Consider the following 15816-nt stretch of genomic DNA (forward strand, 5'->3'; position numbering starts at 1 on the left):
GGCAGAGAGTCTATATTGTTACCTGCAGACCCTGGTTAAAAGCTCTCAGTAGCCCCAAGGGTTGGAGTACGCGGTTGGACTCCTGGCTTTGTGCCTAGAGCCTCTGTGATCCGACTCAGGGGTTTCACCCAGCTCTAGGCCTTTGCCAGGGCAGTCTGCTTCCCCCCTCCCCCCACACCTGCAATCCTCTCCAGGCCCTACCTGGCCATCTGTTCCCCATCCCCTCTACGCAGAGGAAGTCCTTGCTCCAAGGAAATCTCTGGGCTCCCCCCCTCCCCACACACAGCCTCCACACGCACCCTGGGGTGTTTGGTTTTAGCTCCATTTCAGTTTGTCTGGACCTCCTGATTCTGGGGCTCAGGGCTGTCCTTTGGCTCCTGGTTTTCCGTGGTGCCCACACGCCTAGCATCGGGCCCCTCATCCTTGGGGGTTCTGTGGGCACCTCTTGGGACGAATCAGCAGGGCCAGGTCGGGGCACGATGGGAGCTGGAAGCCCAGGGCCCACTCTTGGAAAGGGTCACCGAGATGAGCCGCCCTTCCTCCTCCCCTCCCCCCCGCCCCACAGCACCCCACCACCCGCCCCCGCCCCGAGGCTCCAGTGGGCGCCCCCGCCCCGAGGCTCCAGTGGGCGCCTTTCCCACCCCTATCCCGGCCCGGGGCTCCAGGACATGGGCGCACACGGCGAGGCCGGGGTCGGGGGTCCCGAGCTGGGGACACACGGCGCACAGAGCCCCGAACTCGGCCCTCCGCGCCTCCCGCGAGCGCCGCTGCGATTGGTGGAAAGTTCCTGGGCCGCGCCGCGATTGGCTGCGCCCGGCCCGCCGCCTCCCGGCCGCCCGGGACCCGGCGGGACTGCCCCGCTGCCGTGCGGCGCGGGCGGAGGGGTGCGCGGGGCCGGCTGGCGACCCGGGGGCTCCCGCCGCCGCCCCGCCCGCCCGCGTCATGCCGCCCCCTGCTCTGCTTTGCGCGCTCTGCTGGGGCCTCCTGGCCACCGCCACCCACGCCGGCTACTCGGGGGACGGCTGCAGCTGGAGCGGCAGGTACGACCCCTCCCCCCCCCCCAAGGCCGCGCCCCCGGGGTCCCGAGAACAAAGTGGACACAGCTGCCGCTGGCTGCGGGGGAGGGTGCAGGGCGAGCGGGCCGTGCCGGGTGGGGACGCGGGCCGCCTGCCTCAGCGCCTCCCGTCCTGTCCCCAGCGGCCTGACCCAGGAGCCGGGCAGCGTGGGGCAGCTGTCCCTGGCCTGCTCGGAGGGCGTGATCCAGTGGCTGTACCCGGCCGGGGCGCTGCGCCTGACCCTGGCCGGCTCCGGCTCCGGCACGCGCTCTGGCATCGCCTGCCTGCGGCCCGCGCGGTCCTTCGCAGGCGCCCAAGTCTTCGCGGAGCGGGCGGGCGGCGCCCTGGAGCTGCTGCTGGCCGAGGGTTTGGGCCCGGCGGGGGGCCGGTGCGTGCGCTGGGGTCCCCGTGAGCGCCGGGCCCTCTTCCTGCAGGCCACCCCGCACCCAGACATCAGCCGCCGCGTGGCTTCCTTCCGCTTCGAAACGCACGAGGACAGGTACCCAGAGCTGCCTCCACAGGCCCACGGTCTTGGTGCCGATGGTGAGTGATGAGCTGGGTGGGGGGTGGACCCGTCGTCCCCACTGTGCAGGGAGAGCAACAGGCATGAGAGCGAAATGGGTTGTCAGAGGCCACACAGCTAGCGAGGACAGGTCGGAGGGTCTGGAAAGGGGGCGGGCAATCCCTCATGATTCAGCCTAGGGAAAGAGCTAGCACTGGGCAGAATGGGGGGAAAGGGGAGGCCGCGGGGACTCCTGGTCCCTGAGGGGTTGGGGGAGGGGAAGATGGCGGGACAGAATCAAAGCCTCCAGCCAAAGCTGTCCAGGGCTCCCTGGCCCGGCAGTGACCTCCCTCCCCTCCCCCAGTCCAGTACAACAAAAAGTCCAGTGTGCGGCCTGGTCACCATGGAGACGCTGCCTTGCCCCCCCCCCCTGCAGGGCACCAGGCCCAGCTCTTTACTCTCTTAGAACTTGAAGCCTGACCCCACAGGGGATCTTTCTGTTCTGCACCCTGGCCCCAGGCCAACTACTCCAAAGCCCCTCCTGTCTCCCACCAGGTTGGGCTGGTGTCTTTGGGCGGCGGGAGGCAGCTCTGGGGCCTGCAGGGTTCCCTCGTGCTGGTGTGCATATGTAAGATGGGTGCATGGGAGTGTGCCCCCAGACACCCCCTGCAGGTCGGCGAGTCCCTGTGCCCGCGCGCTGGGCACGGCCCCTAGGCCCACGTCTGTGCCCGCACGAGCGTGCAAGTGTCACCCCGAATACAGCATGTCTTCAAGATGTGTGTGCCCGCCTGCTCCCTCAGGTCCCCCGTTGCCATCAGGCCGCGAGGGGAGGGTCTGGTGGCCTGCCCTCTCCCTCCTGCCTCTAGCTGGGGGGAGGCCTAGGGGGGTCCAGGAGAGGGCAGGACCTACAGTCGGGATCCCCCCTTCATGCCAGGTGTCTGTAGGCCCTGCAGCGACGCCGAGCTCCTGCTGACTGCATGCACCAGCGACTTTGGTGAGTGTCCCCACCGCAGGGGGGTGGGGGCTGGGGTCTGCCCTGCCCTGCCCTGCCGGCCACTGGCAGCATGTTTCCCCGCAGTGATCAACGGAACCATCCGCGGGGTTGCCCACAACACAGAGCTGCAGGAATCTGTTATCACAGTGGCAGCTGCCCGTGTCCTCCGACAGACGCTGCCGCTGTTCCGGGTGGGGGAGTCCGGGGGCCAGGCCTCCATTCACACCCCGCTGCGCTGCGGCGTCCGTCCTGGCCCCGGCGCCTTCCTCTTCATGGGCTGGAGCCGCTTTGGTGAGGCCTGGCTGGGCTGTGCACCCCGCTTCCAGGAATTCAGCCGTGCCTATGCGGCTGCCCACGCCGACCACCTCCACCCCTGTGAGGTGGCACTGGACTGAGCGCCGGGAGCAGGGCACTGGGGAGGGGCTGGGAGAGGGTGGGTGGGGAGGGACAGCCTCCTCAGGGTCCCAGCTGCTTCTGAGGTGATAGCCACAACCAATAGGAACACTGATGTCATTAGCCAGCGTAGATGGGAGTGTCCCATGCCTGAGCCTGGGCCATCTAAGCACCCCCCAGCCCCACTGCTCCGATTTCTGCTTCGGAGTAGGACACCGAGGCTCTGGGCAGTGATGCCTTGTCTAAGGCCACCCAGCTAGTGAGTGGGAGAGTGGCCCGTGCCCGTGCCTTGAAGGCGAGCTGCTGCCTGGGTTGGGGGGAAGCAGGGACCCTTCCTTCCACGGGATCCTCAGCTCTGCTGCTCCTACCTTCGAGGCCAGGTTCTTCCGTAAGTGAGAATGCAAGCAGAAAAAGGGCTGTAACTCCCCAGGTCTGAGGAGGGAGGGGTCCTTTACTGGGGGACAGGCAGGAAGACGGCACTCCTAGCCTGTGAGGGAAGGCGGTGCAATCTGGCAGGATGCCAGACTTCCCTCTGTGGTCCGCTGGGAGCCCAGCAGAGTCATCCTGGCCCCGTCCGATCCTCGGGGAAGAATGGCCCCCTCTGTCCTGAGGGCCCTGAGACGTGCGTAGCATCCGGACATGGCTCATCCTCACGGGAGCGGGGTCTCCTCTGCAGGGTCGGGCACCGTTTCTGGAGGGCAGGGTGATACAATGGGGTCTCTAAGGACCATTTCCCGCCACCGGCCCCATTGTTGCTGCCTCCGCCTTCCTTTTCAGCCTCAGTCACATAAAAGGCTAGGGCAGTTTGGGACAAAGCCCTGTGTGGAGGCTGAATGCCCCTGGGGTGGGGGTGCATGCCAGGGCTTCTGAACCGGGACTGGCTGACTCTGCTCACTCCAACCCCACGCGTTCCTGAGGAAGCCAAAGCTCAGGGTGGGGTTGGGGCACCTGGACTCACAGGCTGAGCCCCAGAAACAGCTTCCCATCCTCATCTGCCAGTCTGCAGTGGGGAAGGAGCTGACGGTGGGCATGGAGGCCAGGGGCCGCCTCATCTTTCAGGCAGGAGCTGAGACTAAAAGAGAGGCCGGCCGGTCTGTGCAGGGCCCAGACACAGGGCTCCTTCCTCCAGATTTGGCTGACAGTTGTGGGTAGGGGAGGCAGGTTCCCAGGGGTTTGCAGCCACCTGCCCTCCTGAGGCTCACTGCCGCTCCCTTCTCCCCAAACTTTCAACCATGGAGTGCTCAGGGTCACGCAGTAGACCTCTCCTGTCCCTTGATATGCCCTCATCGGAGAGCTGGAGCAGCCTCGTGGCTTTACAAACCATCAATGTGCTGATGACCCTGTGTTTTGATCTCCAGCCTGGACCTTTCCCATGGACTGCAGAGCGTCGTATCCCTGTCTGCCCCCTTCCCCTCACCGAAGAGCATCTCGGCAAAGACCAGAGGAGGAAGAGATGGGTGTACTCTCCTGATCCTCCTCCTCTGCTGGGAGGTTTCTGCTTTGTCCAGGCCCCAAGGACGGCTTCCTCTCCAAGGCTATCCTTACCCTTGGTATCTGTCCTGATTTTGTGGTCAGTTCCCCACAGCCTTTCATGGGAAGGAGGCCCCTGGCCACACCCAGGGGTCACTGTGGACTGCCTCCCAGACCACCTGCCCACAAAAACGTAGGGCGGCTGCTCTGGGCTGAGCCCTTGGTTGGACACTGGTCTCTACGCACCTGTCCCAGGAAGTGCCTGAGCCTCCCATGCACACCCTCTCCGCAAAGTGCTAACTTTGCAACTAGTATTCTTTTCATAAGGTGCAGAAAGGGCAGAAATGGGTATGGCTAACAGGGCTACAGGAGGCCTGGGGTGCTCCAGGTCATGCCCCAAAGTCTTGGGCCAGGGGCTTCATGCCTGCCCTGGGGGGCGGGGGCAAGGGGAAACAGTGTGGGTGAGCATGTATGTGGGGGCTGTGGGCTAAGGGAGCTGGCCTGTGGGGCACCTCTGGGCATGTGCACTCACACAGGTACGTGCCCAACTGCTGAGGAGCAGAGCACCTGAGTAAACATGAGAGTTGTGGGGTGTGTGCACTGAGGAGTCTGGTTACGTGCATTCATTCAGTCAACAGCTTTTATTGAGTGCCTTCTAGGTGCCAGGTGCTGCCCTAGGAATAAAACAAGGAACAAAACACACAAGGGTGGGGTACTGTGTAAGCACCCCCCCCCCCTCAAACTGCCTAGAGCCCAGTGTACAAACTTTCTTTCTGGGGAGGGCCCAGTGACAGTCCCACAGGAGACAGGATCCTGTGAGCCACGTGGGGCCGACCCTCCTCCCCAGTGCTCATTTCTTGGGAGCATGGCACTGGAGTTTCCTGCCACCCACAGGCGCCTGTCTTTCAGGACTGGGCCAGTTGGGGACAAGTACAGGCAGGCATGTGAGGCGATGTATACCTGAAGGTGTGGGCAGGGGTCTTGGGCATGTTTATATTGTCTGATGCTGAGGCTCCTGACCAGGGCCGCGGATGTCCAAGGAGCCAGGCCATGACCTGTGTACATGAAAGCCCCTAACATTCACGAGACATCTCACCCAGCCTCAAGGTGGGATGAGGAGGTTCTGGCTCTGCCACCTGACCCAGGGCTCTGTACCCCTATTTGTTTCTCCCACCCCCAGGCTTTGCCAGGTCACCTCCGGGAACTCTTTTTTTTTTTTTTTTTTTTTTTTGCGTTTTTGGAGAAGGAAGGTGGTCTGCCTAGCTCTTGGGGCTCTTTCTTCCACTCACGTGGCTGGGCCGGCTGCCAGTCGCTCGACCACTCATATCCGGCCCCCGTCCGACCACACTCACAGCCATGTGCCTTCAGCTAGATCTCCTGGTCAACCCTACCTCTCAGCTGAGCTCCCAACTTCCGCCGCACCCTCCCCGTCCTGGCCACTCGGGCTAATTGCCTTCGGCTGTGGGACGGACCCGGGAGGGTGTCCTCCCTGAGCCCGCCCCCGGGCTTGGCTGGCCTTCGGGTGTCGCGGTGGGCGGGGACCTCCACCAGTCTCTCTGGGACAGCCTTGCGGCTCGGGCCGCCCCACACCCCGGGGCTCCCTTCCCGCCAAGCTCCACGGCCGCCCCCCGCCCCCGGCTCCGGCCACGCCTGCCTTGCCCTTCCCAGGGGTCCCCTGCGTGCGCAGGCTGGGCCGGTGCGGCTGGCGGCCGCAGACGTCCCAGTAGGACCCGGAACGCGCGGGAAGGGGGCCGAGCCGCGGCGGAAAGCGAGTGGAAGGCCGCTTCCGGCGCTCCCCCCGCACTTCCGGCGCTCCGTCACTTCCGGTAGGGGGCGGGGAGGAGGGCCCCCTCCGGCTTCCGGCTCGCGTGTGAGGGTGTCCGACCCGAGCCCGGGAGGCGCCTTCGGGCGGGGCGACCCTGGGGCGCGCGTCCCGCCGCCATGGAGCAGGACGACCCGGGCGAGGCGCTGTCGGAGCTGCGCGGGCGGCGGCTGGGCGCGCTGGAGCTGCTGCAGGCGGCGGCGGGCTCAGGCCTGGCCGCCTACGTCGCGTGGGCGCTGCTGCTGCAGCCTGGCTTCCGCCGCGTGCCGCTGCGGCTGCAGGTGCGGGGCGGGGCCATGGCTGGGGGCGGGGTCCGGGGGCGGAGCCGAACCCGCAGAGAGTGGGAGGCGCTGCCTCTCCCTGGCGGGCCGCGGGTGGGGACCTTGAAAGCTCAGGAGGCAAGCTCTGCGCGTCTCACCCGCCCCCCCCCCCACGTGGGATCAGGTTTGGGGACCCAGCCCCGCTTGCCTCCTTGCCCAGGTGCCCTATGTCGGTGCAAGTGAGCGGCAGGTGGAGCACGTGTTGTCGCTATTGCGAGGCCGTCCTGGAAAGACGGTGGACCTGGGCTCTGGCGACGGCAGGATTGTAAGGAGTGGGATGCGGGGGGGTGTCCTTGTCTCCCCCTCTCGCCAGCGCACCTGCCCACCTTCTGGACCCACAGTTGCGTGTGCCCACAGGTGCTGGCTGCTCATAAGTGCGGTCTCCGCCCGGCTGTGGGCTACGAGCTGAACCCGTGGCTAGTGGGGCTGGCCCGGCTGCACGCGTGGAGAGCAGGCTGTGCCGGCAGTGTTTGCTACCTGCGTGAGGACCTCTGGAAGGTAACCCAGGGAGTCCCGGACCCCCAGGGGCCCCCACGCCTGGTCTCCACACTTCCAGCTCTGGGTTGGCCACCCTGCTGACAACCCCGGGTTCCCCTGCCTGCACCCGCGTGGGCTGGGGCCAGGACTTGGAAGCCACAGTTACCCCAAGCTCACCACACCTCTTCCTCGGCTGGGGCCCCGCTCCCTGCTGGGGTGACCTCTTCTTGCAGGTGAGCCTGAGGGACTGCCACAACGTGTCTGTGTTCCTGGCCCCTAGTGTGGTAGGTCTGGGGTTTGCTAGCCCCAGGGGAGGCCCGGGCCACCCTCAGTGGAGGGGTTGGGCCTGGAGGAGCTGGGCAGGGGCAGTTGTATTCAATCTTGCCCACCCTGTCCTCCCTCCTGCTCTCTCTCCCACAGCTCCCCCTGCTGGAAGACAAGCTGCGGGCAGAGTTGCCCGCAGGGGCCCGAGTGGTGTCGGGGCGCTTCCCCCTCCCCACTTGGCAGCCTGTGGTTGTGATGGGGGAGGGTCTGGACCGTGTCTGGGCCTATGATGTCCATAGTGGTGGGCCAAACGGTCAGGCTTCCCCGGAACCCAGTTCTGCCTCAGTCCCTGGGGCCCCCCGTTCTCAGGTTGGCTGACCACTTGGACACAATAAAGACTCTGGACTACACGTACTGACTCTTGTTAGGTGGAGGGTTGGGTGGCATGACCCCTGCCCGCAAGGGGGTGCTGTGAGGAGGGTTCCATGCCAGCTGCGAAGAGTTCTGCTGAGTGCATTTGACAGCTGGCTAGCGGCTGCGGGTCTTGGAGTGCTGGGGCTTGACTGGAGGGGTGGCCCCCACTTTGCAGGCATCCTCTGTACCCATTAGCTTCCTCAGCCTCAGGATCTCTTGTTTGTACCTGCTCGAAGGAGTCAGGCTTAGTCACCTGCCTGGCTGTGCACAAGCCCTGACTCTCTTGCCTGGAGCTGAGGCCCTCAGTTCACTCCCAGCCCACCTGCCTAAGTGCTGGTCCACATAGTCCTGTAGCTCAGAAAGTTGCTCCTCAGCCATCGTGGCCCGGACTAGTAGCTTTGCCCGCTCGCGTTCCAGCTCTGCCTGGCATGGGGAGGGCAGAAGCTCTGAGGCAGGACAGAGTGTGAGGAGGGGGTCCCCAGCCAGGCCTTGCCCACTACCTGGGTGCCACGGGAGAAGTCCTGGAGCTTCTGGTGGATCTGGGCCCAGGAGGCAGGTTCCTGGCCCCTGGGAGGAGAGAGGGAGGGGCATGTATGAGGGCCAGCATCAGGCCAGGTGTTGACCAATGATCATGCTCAAATTGGGGCACCTAGATTCCTGACTTGCCTGCTGGGAGCCAGTGCAGAACTGCATGGACCCACCTGTCCACTTTGGGCCCCCCTTGGGCCTTTGAGCCATCTGTACAGGAGGACAGCCCTCCCTGTACAGGGACTCAGAGAGGGCTAAGTCACGAGGTAACATAGTGACCCCAGTGCTGTATGGATGTTGATGGAGGACTTCCCCCCCATTCTAGGGGTTTGCTTCTCGAAACTCGGAGTTGCGCTGACACAGTCCCTGCCCGCTGTAGTCAGACACACGGAGATCTAGAGGCAAGGGCTGTGAAAGTCACCAGGCGGCCCGCCCCTATCCCGTCCTGGGGCCAGGGCCTCTGCTGGCCATCCCACCACACCTCTTCATCCTTCCGTCCTCTGGGTCTTGCTGAAATGTCCCTTCCTCAGGGTCTCTCCCTGATCCTTCTATTTTTGTTTTTAATTTTTTTTTTAACGTTTATTTATTTTTGAGACAGAGAGAGACAGAGCATGAACAGGGGAGGGGCAGAGAGAGAGGGAGACACAGAATCGGAAACAGGCTCCAGGCTCTGAGCGGTCAGCCCAGAGCCTGACGCGGGGCTCGAACTCACGGACCGTGAGATCATGACCTGAGCCGAAGTCGGACGCTTAACCGACTGAGCCACCCAGGCGCCCCTCCCTGATCCTTCTAGTCACGGTTAGCCCCTCTCCTGTCAGGTATCCCCTTCACCCCAGGCACTTGGCTTTCTGTGATTGTTGATGCCCCCCATATAGACTGAGACCCAAGGACACAGATGGGCCTCCCTGTTCTCCCACCCCGCAGTTAGAGTTGGGGGAATAAATGAATGCTCTCCCCGCAGATCTCCCCAACACCCACCCCAGGGTACTCACTGTGGCTCTGATGTGCTCCCCTGGGAGGCTCCACTGGGTCCCTTCTGTAGGAACAAGAGCAGCGTCATGAGCCCATTGGACTGGAAACGCTGTGTGGTAGGAATTCTCTGTCAGCTCAGTAAGGCAGGCTACTCAAGGGTTGGACCTTTGCTGAGCCTGTCATGGGGCTGGGGTTTCTTCTGGGGCTCTGAGCTCCAAGGCCAGTGTAGGGCAGCAGGGAGAGCCCACCTGGGCCTGGAGCTTCCAAAGCTTCGTCTCCAGCCTGGCCTGGTTCTCTGGTAGGTGACTGAGTTTGGTGACCAGGTGCAGAGGCAGTGGCTCCAGGTCTGAGGTGGCTGCATCAAAGGTAGCCTTGGGGGTCCAGGGTGCCCCACTGGGGTCTGCCGGCACCTGCTGCACACTAAGCCACATGTCGGGTCATACAGGGCCACCCCACCCCCAGGTGCCCGTCTCAGGGACGGGCCCACCTGTGGTTGGCCAGCAGCTCCTCATGTCTACGGCTCAGATCTGCCAGGCGCTTGCGGTAGGCGCGAGCAGCCCGGGCCAACTGCTGTTCACGGCTGCGGTGTGCTGCCCGGATGTCCTCCAGAGTGGTCTCCAGGAACGTCCTAAGGGCTGCGGCTTCCGGCACCTGGCCGGTGGGCTTTGCAGACTCCTGGAGGAGATTGGGCGGGGCTGGGGGTGGGGGTGGGGCCAGGACTGACAAGGGCGGGGCTTGGTTGGGCCCACACTTCCTCCCACGGTTCCCTCTGTGGAGCAGATTGGGCCGTGCGGCAGGCCGGGCCCACGGGGTCTCCCGGAAGCAGCCCAGCGCACTCGGGCCAGGCTTGGGCTCCGCGGGACCCGAAGCCTCCCACCCAGCACAGGGCCACCCCCAGGTGGTGCTCACGGCCACGGCTTGGGCACATCGCTGCAGCTGGATGGCATACTCTTGGTTCAGCTTCTTGAGCTGCAGCTGCAGCTGGGCGTTCTCCGCCTCAGCCTGGCGGAGCTGGCCCTGGCAGGCAGACAATACCTGCGGGTGGAGGCAGCCTTGAACCTACGTTCCACGAGGTGGCCCTTTGCTGACGTTGTAGGACACCTATCTACCAGATGTCAGGGGATAGGGCTGGGCCTCACCATGGCTTGTGTGGCCAGTCGCTGCCCAGCCATCCTGGCCTCCTCTCGGGCTCCCTGCAGCCGCCGACCCAGATCTGCCCTGCAGATGTGGGCGTCAAGCTCAGCTGGGCTCAGGGCGGGGCCTCCCTCTGCCTCTTGGGAACAGCCGATCTGCGCCAGGTGCCCTCCCGGATCCTCCCCATCCCGGGTGAGGCAGCCACTCACACGCGGGTCTCCAGTGCCTGCTTCTGGGCCCTGTGCTGCTCCAGCACTCGCTGCCATTCTCCCTGTAGCTGCCGGGTACACAAGGGCTGGCTGAATGAGACCCCAAGCTCTGGGTCCCTGGCCTTGCCCAGCCGCACCCTGGGCTGGGACAGATCTGCACTAATTCCCAGGCTAGGGAGCTGCGCGCTCACACTGTTCCCCAGCTTCTGTTGTTCAGTCTTAGGGGTCAAGAAGTCCTCAGGCTGTGCCTGTACAGGAGAGCCGGTCCCAACCTCACTGCGCCCCTGTGCACCCCTGTTTGGCTCCCCGCCGCCCAATCCACCCAGGCAGGCCCTCCATGCACTTAGGGTGACCTGGGGTCTGTGGTGGATGGAGTGTACCTGCTCCTGGGCCTTGTGCCCAAGCCCCTGTGCCAGCTTCTGGCGGCGCCCCAGGTCAGCCTCTGCCGGGGCTGCACAATCTCCATGCAGCTCCAGCTCCAGCACCCGGCTCTCCAGCCGCAGGACCTGCAGGGTGGCCAGGGTGAGCAGGTGCGCCTGCCTGCCAGGACACCCGGGGCAGGTCAACATCATCTGGACCCATGCAGGGCACCACAGCACACGCGGGAGAGGTGGAGACACAGGCACCCCGTGAGTGTGTACAATCACATGGGGTGCCCCCGGACCCCTCCCAGCACTGGTCCTTGGTATGCACCCTCCTCCTGTGTGTTCAGGGCACATGTGGGCACACATCAGCACCCACCTCACTCTTCAGCTCAAAGAGTTCAGCCTCGTGTTGCTCCCGCAAGTGATGCGTTGTGATCTGCAGGTCAACCAACTCCTTGGAGATCTGTGGGTGGCCAGAGTAAGAGGTGGGGTCTGTGGGACCCCTCCTTGTTAGCACCCCAGGGCCCCACACCAACCTGCAGCCGCTGCTCCTCACTCAGTTGTAGATCTGAGGGAAGCTCTGTCTTGAGGCTGGTTGTCCAGTCCTCGGCCTGCCGCAGAACCTGGGGAGGAACCGCCCACCCGCACCCCCCAGGTGGGTCTCAGGCCTGGGCTGTGGCCTCCACTCCCATGGAGCCACCAGCCATGCACTCTTCCTCCCTAATATCCCCTACACACACACACACACACACACACACACACACACACACACACACACCCACAGCCTGAGTGAACTAGGCAGTTTCTCCCATGGCCAGGATCAAATCCAGGACATGGCTACCGGCACCCTTCCTGGCCTTTGAGGTGATGGGGAGGCACCCTGACCCCATGACAGAAGCAGGAGTGTCCTGGAAGGACTCACATTCTCAGTGGCCCAGGGTGGGGGCTCCGGCCTGCGGCCTGGGGCTGCCGCATGCTCCATAAGCAAAAGGAAGTCTGGCCCAAGTGCAGTGCCACCTTGCCTACTGGCCTGTTGCTGCAACACAGAGGCTTGGGGCGTTGCTAAGGCCTCTGTTGGTCTCCTGCTGGTCCCCGGTCTCTGAGGGCCCCACCCACGAGGGCAGTCCGGAAGGGGAAGTTCGGTGGTGGCTGAGGAGGTGGGGAGGGGGCCTCTCTCAGCTCATTCCATGGTCCATCCTTTTTGGTTTCCGTTTTCTCCTCTCCGAAATGCAGACCAGCACCGCTGCATTTATCCTGGGCGCAGATGGAACCAGGAGTGCATGAGAGCGCCCAGCCTGGGAAGGTGTGAGACAGAGCGACCGCTGCTGTTACCGTTTTTCTCTCGCACAGTGCCCTGCTCTACCGTGGGGGTTCACACACTCAGCAGGCGCCCCCTGTGTGCCTGCTGTTTCTGGTCGGACGCTGGGATGGGCAGGCGAACAAACTGCAGATTCTCCCACCACCAGCCCGAGGGAAGGGGACGCAGACATTCCAGTTAAGGGCTGGGGGTCTCAAGAGGTCTGGCTCAGCTCCCGAGCCGGAAAGGCTTCGCGGAGGACGCACTGCAGCGCCCCGCGTGGCGAGGCCGAACGTGCGTGCGGCCCCCACCGGGCACGCGCGCGCCCCCGCCTGCGCACGCTTGCTCCCTGCGCCGGGGCGCGGGCCGTTGGCGGCGGCCAGGCGGAGCGCCGCGCTCCGCTCGGGCCCTGTGGATAGTGCCCTGGGCCCATCTCTGTCCCGCTGTCTCTCAAGCGGTCCGCGCAGTCGGGGGGCGCAGCCCTTGCGGGTAAGGGGAACATTTCGGGACCCGTGTCGCGCCGTGACGGGAGGGGGGCCTGAGGGGCGGGGCGGGCCTGGAGAGGGGCGGGGCCTTGACGAGGGGCGGGGCTTAGGCAGAGCGCTGAGCGGCACGGGAGGGCGTGGCTCAAGGGGAAGGCGGAGTGAGTGGGGCGGGGCTGGGGAGGGCGTATCGTCGCGAGGGGCGTGGCCTGAGCGTGGAACGGGCGGTGCGGTCGCGGGGACAGGGCCCGCGGCGGGGGGCGGGGCCTGCGCAGCGGGCGGCGGCGGCGTTGGCGTCGCTGGGGGCTGGCCTCCGCACTTGGCCGGACCGCCTGAGCTTGGGGCGTTGGCTTCCTCACCGGTCCTCCGGGAAGTCCACGGAGCAGGGGGCGGGCTCCCTTTCTGGCCCCTGAAGTGTGTGTGGAGCTGACCCCTCCCTCGCCCAGCCCTGCTTTGAGGGAAGCCCCCGCCCAGGGGAAGGGGCTCAGAAGCCGCGGGCCTCTCTAGGAGAAGACGCGGGGTGCCTGGACTTTGCGACCATGAAGGTCAAGGTCATCCCTGTGCTCGAGGATAACTACATGTACCTGGTCATCGAGGAGCACACGCGGGAGGCTGTGGCCGTGGACGTGGCCGTGCCCAAGAGGGTGAGGGCAACCTGTGGGCGGCGGGGAGCGCCGCTGCGGGCCTAGGCAACTTGGCCCCCGAGGGTCCCCCCACCACCCCAACCACCCTGGTTGGAGCAGGCCTTTCCCCTATTCTCTAATCTTGAGTCTGCCCTCAAGTTAGGACCACGTCACCTCCGTTTTCCCCGTTCCCTGGTGTCTAACTGTTCCGTACGCACGGGGCGCTCAGATATCGTCTGCTGGGTCTCCCCTACCCCTACCCGCTCCTGGCCTGCCCGGCAGTCTGTGTACATCACACCTGGCGCCCTAGCGTGGGTGGGGGGCGGCCACCTGGCCCGGCCGAATCTCCCTAACTCCCATCCCTTTCAGCTGCTGGAGATCGTGGGCCGGGAGGGGGTGTCACTGACCACTGTGCTGACCACCCACCACCACTGGTGAGCGCGGTCGGGGCGGGCCGAGGCGCGAGGGCATCGCCCCTGCCCCACCCCGACCCGCCTGTGATCCTGCTTCCGCCCCGTCCGCAGGGACCATGCGCGGGGTAACGCGGAGCTGGCGCGGCTGCGGCCGGGGCTGGCTGTGCTGGGCGCGGACGAGCGCATCTGCGCGCTGACCCGCAGGCTGGTGCACGGCGAGGAGCTGCGGGTGAGCACCGGTCCGGGGGCGTGGTGGGGGGTGGGAATGGCGCCGCGGGCCCTCCCGCGTCACCAGCCGCTTGCCCCTCTGCGGCAGTTTGGGGCCATCCATGTGCGCTGTCTCCTGACGCCGGGCCACACCTCCGGCCACATGAGCTACTTCCTATGGGAAGAGGACTGTCCTGATCCGCCGGCGGTGTTCTCGGGTACTGGTCGCCCCACCCCACCAGCCCCACCTCCCTCTGACCCCGCCCCACCTTCCCTGACCTGCTCTCCTCCCCAGGGGATGCGCTGTCGGTGGGTGGCTGTGGCTTGCGCCTGGAGAGCACAGCTCAGCAAATGTATCAGAGCTTGGTCGAGACCCTGGGTACGCTGCCCCCCGAGACGGTGAGCCGGCATCCCTTGCCTTCCTGCAGGGTCCAGACTCCCTGCACAACCCTCACACTCTGTACCTGCCTCGTGCCAGGGATACAGAGTGAACCTTAGCCAAGGAGTCCAGGCAGATCAGGCCTGGGGTTCTGGGGTCCAGGGAGGGTCCAGGCCAGCCCCAGTGAGCGCCTTCCCCCATCACTGCCTGTGGCAGCACTGTGCACCCTCTGAGTGCCTCCTTTCTCCAGAAGGTGTTCTGTGGCCACGAGCACACGCTGGGCAACCTTGAGTTTGCACAGAAAGTGGAGCCCGGCAATGACCACGTGAGGGCCAAGCTGTCATGGGCCAAGGTGCGGCCACTCCTCTGAATGGCGAGGTTTGGAGGGTGGATGAAGATTGGGACGGAGGAGGGGCACTGCAGGGGGAGTCAGGCATGACTGGCCTGGAGTGATCAGACCTGGCTTAGCCTTGAGTATCCTGCTGACTGAGGCTCCTATTGGTGAGGGGAGGGATTGGTGGCCTCGGACAAAGGGCTGGGCAGCTGGCAGAACTGACCCAAGGGTGGCTGCCCTCAAGTACTAGATGGGGCGAGGCAGTCCTTCTTCTGCTCCTGCCCCCAGGAAGGGGCGGGGCTGAGTGGAGCGGAGTTGTCTGGGGCTCTCAAGACAAGGCTGTGACAAGGGCCTGTGGTCATTCCAGAAGAGGGATGAGGACGACATGCCCACAGTGCCATCCACCCTGGGCGAGGAGCTCCTCTACAACCCCTTCCTAAGGGTGGCGTGAGTACTGGTCGGCATCCCAGGCCTTCTTGTGGGGGCCCCGTGCCCACTCCAGGGGCTGTCCCACCGAGCAGGCTGCCCCACCGAGCAGGCTGCCTGAGGGTCGGCCTGCTGGCCTTGAGCCCGACTCAGCAGCCACTTGGGCTCTGCAGGAGGTGCCAGGGAACTGGTTATTGGGCTGACTTGCACCAGGGAGAGGCTGCTCATTAAGTGTCCTCTGCCAGCACCCACCCGGCAGTGTCCCCAGGGAGAGTCCCCACGGCGCCCCCTCTCCCCGCAGAGAAGAGCCTGTGTGCAAGTTCACGGGGAAGGTGGCCCCGGCCGAGGTCCTGGAGGCACTCTGCAGGGAGCGGGCAAGCTTCGAGCGGGCGGCTGAGCCCCTGCAGCCGCAGGCCCGGGCTCTCCTGGCACTGCAGTGGGGGCCCTGAGCACACCCCAACAGAAGTGAGCCCCAAGTGGACCCACCGTGCGGCCCGGCAGCACATCTCTTCTCCTTCAACCCTCGGCACATTGAGCCCACAGGAGGGTTGCGTCTGGAACCTTCCATGGCCCCACCCAGCTGGCTGGCTGGCTTTGGAGGGTAGGCACCCTGGCAGGGGACATATGAGGCCCCTCTCTGGGGTGCATGTGAGCCCTGAGACCTGGGTGTTTGGGAAGCAGCCTAGCGGGGTGCACGGGGCTTTTGAACTTTGAATAAAGCTTTAAAAGACTTCTT

At 65.0% G+C, this 15816-nt stretch overlaps 4 protein-coding genes across 17 annotated transcripts; 3 read left to right on the forward strand and 1 right to left on the reverse strand.

The window, feature by feature from the left end:
* The first annotated feature begins 653 nt into the window (after positions 1–653).
* On the forward strand, positions 654–5018 carry METRN (meteorin, glial cell differentiation regulator). Of its 3 annotated transcripts, none has more exons than XM_053213421.1 (5): positions 654–1040; positions 1490–1598; positions 2492–2551; positions 2636–2842; positions 4303–5018. In XM_053213421.1, the coding sequence occupies exons 1-5, from the start codon at positions 669–671 to the stop codon at positions 4413–4415; spliced, it is 861 nt and encodes a 286-aa protein (XP_053069396.1). In that variant the 5' UTR covers positions 654–668; the 3' UTR covers positions 4416–5018. The 3 variants fall into 3 exon arrangements, with proteins under 3 accessions (XP_053069396.1, XP_053069395.1, XP_026899524.1); XM_053213420.1 differs by having other exon boundaries at positions 859–1040; positions 1198–1598; XM_027043723.2 differs by having other exon boundaries at positions 859–1040; positions 1198–1598; positions 2636–5018.
* Positions 5019–6355: 1337 nt separating this feature from the next.
* Positions 6356–7707, forward strand: ANTKMT (adenine nucleotide translocase lysine methyltransferase). Of its 3 annotated transcripts, XM_027043736.2 has the most exons (5): positions 6356–6517; positions 6717–6821; positions 6914–7054; positions 7267–7317; positions 7454–7707. In XM_027043736.2, exons 1-5 carry the CDS (start codon positions 6356–6358, stop codon positions 7673–7675), a joined length of 681 nt encoding a protein of 226 aa, XP_026899537.1. In that variant the 3' UTR covers positions 7676–7707. The 3 variants fall into 3 exon arrangements, with proteins under 3 accessions (XP_026899537.1, XP_026899538.1, XP_053069399.1); XM_027043737.2 differs by lacking the exon at positions 7267–7317; XM_053213424.1 differs by lacking the exon at positions 6717–6821.
* On the reverse strand, positions 7653–12717 carry CCDC78 (coiled-coil domain containing 78). Of its 7 annotated transcripts, XM_053213418.1 has the most exons (13): positions 11842–12430; positions 11456–11542; positions 11296–11382; positions 10746–11060; positions 10555–10622; positions 10351–10429; positions 10121–10246; positions 9699–9886; positions 9460–9631; positions 9232–9320; positions 8212–8278; positions 8034–8134; positions 7653–7937 (listed from the first exon to the last, which is right to left on the reverse strand). In XM_053213418.1, exons 1-13 carry the CDS (start codon positions 11899–11901, stop codon positions 7826–7828), a joined length of 1551 nt encoding a protein of 516 aa, XP_053069393.1. In that variant the 5' UTR covers positions 11902–12430; the 3' UTR covers positions 7653–7825. The 7 variants fall into 7 exon arrangements, 5 of the variants coding, with proteins under 5 accessions (XP_053069393.1, XP_026899496.1, XP_053069392.1 ...); XM_027043695.2 differs by having other exon boundaries at positions 9699–10246; positions 10555–11060; positions 11842–12436; XM_053213417.1 differs by having other exon boundaries at positions 9232–9275; positions 9699–10246; positions 10555–11060; positions 11842–12431.
* Positions 12718–12920: 203 nt separating this feature from the next.
* HAGHL (hydroxyacylglutathione hydrolase like) lies at positions 12921–15813 on the forward strand. 4 transcript variants are annotated; one of them, XM_027043732.2, is made up of 8 exons: positions 12931–13342; positions 13691–13755; positions 13846–13963; positions 14051–14159; positions 14237–14340; positions 14574–14672; positions 15022–15101; positions 15382–15813. In XM_027043732.2, exons 1-8 carry the CDS (start codon positions 13238–13240, stop codon positions 15527–15529), a joined length of 828 nt encoding a protein of 275 aa, XP_026899533.1. In that variant the 5' UTR covers positions 12931–13237; the 3' UTR covers positions 15530–15813. The 4 variants fall into 4 exon arrangements, with proteins under 4 accessions (XP_053069398.1, XP_026899535.1, XP_026899533.1 ...); XM_027043731.2 differs by having other exon boundaries at positions 12939–13342; positions 14571–14672; XM_053213423.1 differs by lacking the exon at positions 15022–15101 and having other exon boundaries at positions 12921–13342.
* The last annotated feature ends 3 nt before the right edge of the window (positions 15814–15816 follow it).

The sequence above is a fragment of the Acinonyx jubatus genome, chromosome E3, assembly GCF_027475565.1.
Source record: "Acinonyx jubatus isolate Ajub_Pintada_27869175 chromosome E3, VMU_Ajub_asm_v1.0, whole genome shotgun sequence".
NCBI lineage: Eukaryota > Metazoa > Chordata > Mammalia > Carnivora > Felidae > Acinonyx > Acinonyx jubatus.

What these genes read in the sequence shown, in the direction of transcription:
- METRN (XM_053213420.1), top strand. Translation starts at nt 943, where the DNA reads ATGCCGCCCCCTGCTCTGCTTTGCGCGCTCTGCTGGGGCCTCCTGGCC. An exon ending in GGCTGCAGCTGGAGCGGCAG is followed by an intron (nt 1,041 to 1,197) that starts GTACGACCCCTC and finishes TCCTGTCCCCAG; the next exon opens with CGGCCTGACCCAGGAGCCGG. An exon ending in CCACGGTCTTGGTGCCGATG is followed by an intron (nt 1,599 to 2,491) that starts GTGAGTGATGAG and finishes CCTTCATGCCAG; the next exon opens with GTGTCTGTAGGCCCTGCAGC.
- ANTKMT (XM_027043736.2), top strand. Translation starts at nt 6,356, where the DNA reads ATGGAGCAGGACGACCCGGGCGAGGCGCTGTCGGAGCTGCGCGGGCGG. An exon ending in TGCGTGAGGACCTCTGGAAG is followed by an intron (nt 7,055 to 7,266) that starts GTAACCCAGGGA and finishes CTCTTCTTGCAG; the next exon opens with GTGAGCCTGAGGGACTGCCA. An exon ending in TGTTCCTGGCCCCTAGTGTG is followed by an intron (nt 7,318 to 7,453) that starts GTAGGTCTGGGG and finishes TCTCTCCCACAG; the next exon opens with CTCCCCCTGCTGGAAGACAA.
- CCDC78 (XM_027043695.2), bottom strand. Translation starts at nt 11,901, where the DNA reads ATGGAGCATGCGGCAGCCCCAGGCCGCAGGCCGGAGCCCCCACCCTGG. An exon ending in ACTTCTCCCGTGGCACCCAG is followed by an intron (nt 8,135 to 8,211) that starts GTAGTGGGCAAG and finishes TCCCCATGCCAG; the next exon opens with GCAGAGCTGGAACGCGAGCG. An exon ending in GTGGACCAGCACTTAGGCAG is followed by an intron (nt 7,938 to 8,033) that starts GTGGGCTGGGAG and finishes TCCTTCGAGCAG; the next exon opens with GTACAAACAAGAGATCCTGA.
- HAGHL (XM_027043731.2), top strand. Translation starts at nt 13,238, where the DNA reads ATGAAGGTCAAGGTCATCCCTGTGCTCGAGGATAACTACATGTACCTG. An exon ending in CCAAGCTGTCATGGGCCAAG is followed by an intron (nt 14,673 to 15,021) that starts GTGCGGCCACTC and finishes TGGTCATTCCAG; the next exon opens with AAGAGGGATGAGGACGACAT. An exon ending in AACCCCTTCCTAAGGGTGGC is followed by an intron (nt 15,102 to 15,381) that starts GTGAGTACTGGT and finishes CTCTCCCCGCAG; the next exon opens with AGAAGAGCCTGTGTGCAAGT.